Genomic DNA, 6000 nt, shown 5'->3' with positions numbered 1-6000 from the left:
TGCCACTGACTTCCTGGGTGATGCCAGGTAAGCCACTTACTCCCCAGCTTTCCCTTCTGTCAAAAAAAAAAAAAAAAAAGTTGCTTTAAGAAGGGACAATTATCCAGATCTTGGGACTGGGAAAATGGCTCCTATTAGGCTCTGGGAATTGGGAATAGAGTCAATACTTTTTGACACAATATTACACAAGAAAGTGTTTAGCAGGTAGATCAGTGTCAACATTGGTATCGAAGGAAAGGGGAGGAAAAAAAAAAAAAAATCTTCTCCTTCTGGGTACTTTTATAATAGGAGGAAAGCATCAAGGGATGCCACACAGACAGAACATAACTTACCCATACTGCACAAAAAAAAAAGAAATTGGCTGACAAATGTTGGTCACTTTACCACACTTCTCCAGCACTGGAAAGAAAGAAAAAGAAAGAGGGAGGGAAAGAAGGAAAGAGGGAAAGAGGGAACGAAGGAAAGAGTTCTTAAAGAATCTGGAAAAAAAAAAAAAAAAAAACAAAAACCTGTCTAATATGAAACCCAGCACCCCCAAACGCCAGCATTACCCTAGGATACACAGGTTGAGGCACTTCAAATACCTTGAGCAGCAACGCCAAAGCCGAAGGATTATCTACCAAGAAATAATGTATTAATTAGCTTTAGCCTCTTAAATAACAAGCTGAGCCCCCGGGCAGCCGCCTTAGCAGCCCCAAGGTACCTAAGACCCCACAACCGGGACCCAAACCAGCCCTCAGGGCACCCCCTCGGAGGTGCGGGCAGGGCCGAGGACACCTCCCCGGCAGGCCGCCTTCCCCGGGGGCTGCCCCTTCCCCAGCGAGGTGACCTGGGGCCCCCTCCCCGCCGCCCCGGCCCCGGCCCTCCCTCGCCCCGCCCGGGGGTCCCGGGACAGGCGGTCCCGCCCCCCGGCGGCAGGTTTATGAGCCCCGTCCCGCCGCCCGCCCGCCTCCGCCGCCTCTACCGCCCCGCCGCCGGGCCATGGTGCCGGCGCCCGGGGGTGCCCTGCTCCTGCTGCTCCTCCTCCTCCTCGCCGCCCTCCTCCTCGCCGCCGCGGGCAGGTGAGCGGGGCCGGGCCGGGAGGGGAGCGGGAGGGGATCGGCCCCGACCCCCGGCAGCGGGGGGGGAGAGGCTCCGACCTCCGCCGGTGGCCCCCGGCTGGGGGTAGCTAGGAGGAGAATGCGCGGCAGTTAGGGATGGTCTTGCAGATGGTGGGGGGCTTGTTTGCTTCTTGTCAGGTCTGACAGTGGATGCGCGTAACCGACAAGTGGCAATGTGCTGTTACAGCGCGACCACAAACCCGCTGCCGTAGGAAACGTGTTTGCTCTCAAAGTCAAGTCCCGCTTAAATAAATGCTTGTGTTCCTGAGATAATATCTTCGTGAGATGTTGGGTGTTTGCATTCCTAACACCTTGGAAAGTGTAAAACTGCAAAGCAAAATTGGTGTCTTCTGTTATGACAAAGCATAACCTGGAGTTACCTGAAGCAAAGATGGATGTATTCATTAAAAAATAATGATGTTGTTTCACAGTGTGTTGGGAAACCCAACAGGAACCCCTGCCTAAGGTTGTTCTACAGCCTGTCTTGTCCCAGTTGATGTTGGATGATGGTATCTCTGTCTTCTACCAAAACTGTCGTTCTCCCTTTTTCCTTGAGAGGAAGGGAAAAGAGGAGCAGCTGGAGCATCTTGGTGGAAGTCGTGGATGACAAGAGGTTTTAATATAAGAGAGCAAAGAAAGAACAAAGAAATCATATTGGCTCTGAATAGATGGAAAGAGTAGAAATTAAAATCAGTTTGGAAAAAAAAAATGAATTACTTATGATTATTTTTGTCCTTTAGAAGTGTGGCTTTCAACACCTGGACTGTTAACTTTTCTGCTTTGAGCCCTTCCTTGAAGGAATCTGGTGGTCACAGGAGGACTTAAAGGAACTTCTGCAAGCCCAAGCTAAATTGTATTTAGTGTTTTGGAAGGGGCTCGCAGTAAAGCAGAACTGTTGTGTTGAGTGCCTGAGACAGACCAAAGGGATATCTAAGACAGTCATTAAAAGATAATAGGTGATGCATGTTGGTTTTGTTTAATACCATTATACGTGTATAACTCCAACAAGCAAACAAAATTCCTGTGCTGTCATCTGACAAAATGTTCACTTCTGTTTCTGCACGGCATGCTCTCATAAAAGACTTTTTAGGAATCCTTTACAAACTGCTAAGCTGTAGAAAACCATCTTTTTGTTCTGAATACACCTGTTGGTCAAAATTTGAGGTCTGGTGCTATCTGTTAGCTAGCAACAATGTCCAGATTTTTTTTCAGAGGCAAAATTAAAGAAAGAGGTAATATCCTGTCTTTGAAGTTAAGTGGAAGTTGCTAAGAATGTAACAGATTTTTTTTTCCCCTCAGCAGCAGGCAGCTATTGTGTGTGCAGGAGCTGACCAAAAGTATCCTGTAGAGATCTTATGGAAATAGTGCACTAAATCTATTCAGCAGCTGTCTTGAGGGGGGAAAAAAAAAAAGTAAAAGCTCATAAATGTCCTTCTACACAGAAAACATTAGTAAAAGACAGAAAATCAATAGGACCTGAAAACAACCAACTTTATTTTAACTCAAACCATAATTGACTTTTGTTATCTATTTGCTTGGTTAAATCACCCTTTTGAAGGCTTGCTCACTTTTCCTCTGCAGCTGCGAATGTCATATAGTGCTGGTCAGACAGGGAATAGATCACTCACGTTCACTAGTCAGGAGAACGTGACAAGTCACTTTTTCCATTGTTGGGACTTTTACTTCTATTTACTTTACTGGTATAATGGCTGCTGATGAGGATTACAGTCCAGCACAGCCATCTGCTCAGTTACCACATATGAAAATTTTGATTGCCCATTGGTATTGCGGGCAGTAGCTTGTATTGGTCCATGGTCATAGACTAATTTTGAGAAGCTGATGCAAGGCAAAGCTTTTTTCTTACTTTATAGAATGAAACAACAAAAATACTGTGGGGTGGCAGAGGGAGTCAGTTGAATAAATAAGTCCCAGCATCCAGGTGTGCTTTATTCCTTCTTTCACTAGTTATTGCACTTGTAATATTTTCCTTTGCAGGTGTGTGTTTAAGCAATTGAGGGTATCAGTCCTACCATATCAATCAACCTAGCTTAATTGGAAGATCTCTCTAGCCACTTGATCAGTAGAGCAAAGGAACTTTCTGAATGTGTTTTGTTATAAATACCTAAGTTTTCTCTTTTTATATCAAATTAAGTAAACCACTACAAGAGGTCAAAGTTAACATACAGTAATTTAAGGTCTGACCTCACATCACACATCCAATTGTTTTTTTTTTGTCTGCTGCTCATGTCACTGTAGGTATGGAGTTATATAACTGCCTTGGCCTGGCCAGCATCTGACTGCTTTGCTGTGCATTAATCTAACTTCTTTTGAGATAAAATTCAAGCTCTTTATATTAGTTCATAGAGGAACAATTTCTTTCAGCAGCAGATGAATAAAAATACGGGATATGACTTCATTCAGACCCGTTTGTATCATTATGGGCAACATCACAGCTTTCTCAGTTTGTGAAAGACTCCGTATCTTAAAATTAGATAAGTATTGTCCTCCTGGCTCTTCAGTACTCTTCAAGACTCTCAAGCTTGCTCATGGCTGTGTTCTTACTCTTATGCCCAACTCAAAGCCGCAATGGAAAGTAGCACAAGAACAAATTGATTTTATAGTAGTTTCTCTCTTAGCAAGTTTTTCTCTCTCTGATTTTGAGCTGTCAAACATGTAGATGTTTGTTGGATGTTAAGAGCTGTACATAACATATCCTGATATAGCAGCAGTAAAACTTTCCTGTCACTGCTGGAATTTTGACTGAAGTATCCAAAGGTCCCACCTTTTATTTTTTTAATACCTGTGCTTGTGTCTCACAAGGATCTTGTGACAGCTAGCATGGCCAGCTATTTCTTTGTCATCCTAACTAATGAGGCCCTGGCTTATTGCAGAAGCTTTTATAATTCATCTTCAATGTACTTCATTAAATGCTATCCTACTAGTGTCAGCAATGTCATAGCCACATAAATCAGTTACTTCTCTGCTGCTTCAGCACTCTGTATGGCTCTGTTTGCCACTTGCTGCCTATTGCACCAGTGCCATAAGCTGCTGAGTCTGAGGACAGACCTTCACTAGAAATGAAGACTGGTGTCGCAGATGACACGCTCGGGTTTTCTTCAGTCACACATTTAAACTGCAAGTTATTTGAGGCCAGGCATTTTCGAGTGGACAGTGCCAAGCACAGCAATCTCATTTAGGCCTCTAGGTACTATAGGTGAACTCCTACACAAATACCATTTAGGGAAGGATCAGACACCTCTGGTTTGCATTGCTTCTCCCAGCAATGTCCAGCAAAGTCATAGTCATGTTCTCCTTGAAAGCATCTGCTTGCCCTGACAGGATCTACCCTATCTCTTTAATTTGTACAAAATGCTGAACCTCTGACAGCAATAGGAAGACTAATCTAACAAAACTGGTTTTGCTCACAGATTTTGGTATCTGGGTGGACTCTCAATGATCCATGTTACCTTTCCCACTGCCAAAGGTAGGCTTTAGCCTGGTGCTTGTTTTGGAAGTCAGAACCAGAGAAAGACCTTGTCCAGGGCAGCGTCTGTAAAGTTCAGCTATATTCATTTTATTCACAGTATTATGGAAGATCTTCCAGTTTTCAGAGAAGTTTGTACCAAAATCCTGTGGATATTGTATACCTTGTAAAGACACTTTCATGTACTTGATTCTGAACTGAATTATTAAATGAAAAATTACTAAATGAGCTTGTCTTCCTGTGGAAATGAGCATCTCTTGGAAAGTCATAGGAGTCTATTTCCTCTGAGCTTTAGGCATTTTAACCTTCCAGGGGAGTCATAGCACTATCCAGCTGAATTCAGGGGTGTTTTTTGGGATGCAAGCAGAACACACATTAAAGGCAACTCTGAAGTAACATCTTGTACCTTTGAAGTGTATGTATATATTTTTTAATAGTATGCATTAGCGATGTTTGCAGTAAGAGTGCAACCCTTACATACAAGTACAGGAGGATATAGGCAGCTGAAGTAACAGCAAGCAGAGAAAGAAGATAATTAGGGTCACAGCACCCCGTGCAGCATAGACTAAGCCTGGAATTCAAGGACAATTCAAGTTGTAGATTTCCATCAGATGTACAACTTTGACAACTAACATTGCAGGGCTGCCAACACTTGCAGCTGTTATCCACACAGTAACTTTGAGCCACCTGGCTGTATTGGCTGATTAAATTAACATTTGTATGATCAGGGAGTCCTGTGCAACCTGAATGCCTGGGAATATCTGCACTTATCTCATCAATGTGCACATACACGGTGGCTGCAAGTCTGCAAGACACTGGATCTGTGGGGCTGACTGATGTTCAGAAAGGTGCTTTTCTGCAGAACGAGTAATTTGTCATCCAGAGCAATAGAGCTGAGCAGGTATGGCAGCATATATCCAGTCCTGATTCTTCCTCTGATGCAAGCTGCAGTAGCCCCACTGACTTCACTGAGATTAAAAAAAGACTAATTCTAGCAGAGGCCCTGGTTCTATTTTTTTTTCTTTGCCATGTTTCTCGTTAGAAAGGATTTATGTTATTTATGTTGCAGGGTTGTTTTATTGCAGGTGAGATGCTCCTATCACCCCTTTCTCCATCTAATGCAACTTTGCATTCCTGCCAAGGAAGTGTTGAATACTCCGAGGTTCATTGAGATGAAAATGCCTGACAGTGGATAAAACATGAGAGAAATGCACAAAGGAATATAGGGAGGAATGGATTAAAGTGTACCTGCCTGCTGGAGCTAGTGTTTATCCTTTCTTATGCAGCTCAAGAGTTCGTGGGCAGCTGGTGACTGTGAGCCAGCCTGGGGTGTGTCGCTATGGTTCTCGGATGGATTGCTGTTACGGCTGGAAAAAGAACAGTAAGGGCCACTGTGAAGGTAATACTAACAGTTTG

At 43.8% G+C, this 6000-nt stretch overlaps 1 protein-coding gene across 3 annotated transcripts in view; it reads left to right on the top strand.

Annotated features, from left to right (window-relative positions):
* Positions 1-950: 950 nt before the first annotated feature.
* EGFL6 (EGF like domain multiple 6) overlaps positions 951-6000 on the top strand; it is a 45744-nt gene continuing 40694 nt past the window's right edge. For all 3 annotated transcript variants that reach the window (XM_040533528.1, XM_040533511.1, XM_040533519.1), the window contains exons 1-2: positions 951-1061; positions 5871-5983. In XM_040533528.1, the coding sequence (XP_040389462.1) occupies positions 982-1061; positions 5871-5983 (193 nt within the window). In that variant the 5' untranslated portion in view covers positions 951-981. The remainder of the gene's footprint in view (positions 1062-5870; positions 5984-6000) is intronic.

This window comes from Cygnus olor, chromosome 1 (assembly GCF_009769625.2).
Source record: "Cygnus olor isolate bCygOlo1 chromosome 1, bCygOlo1.pri.v2, whole genome shotgun sequence".
NCBI lineage: Eukaryota > Metazoa > Chordata > Aves > Anseriformes > Anatidae > Cygnus > Cygnus olor.
This window is presented reverse-complemented; position numbering and strand designations above follow the sequence as displayed.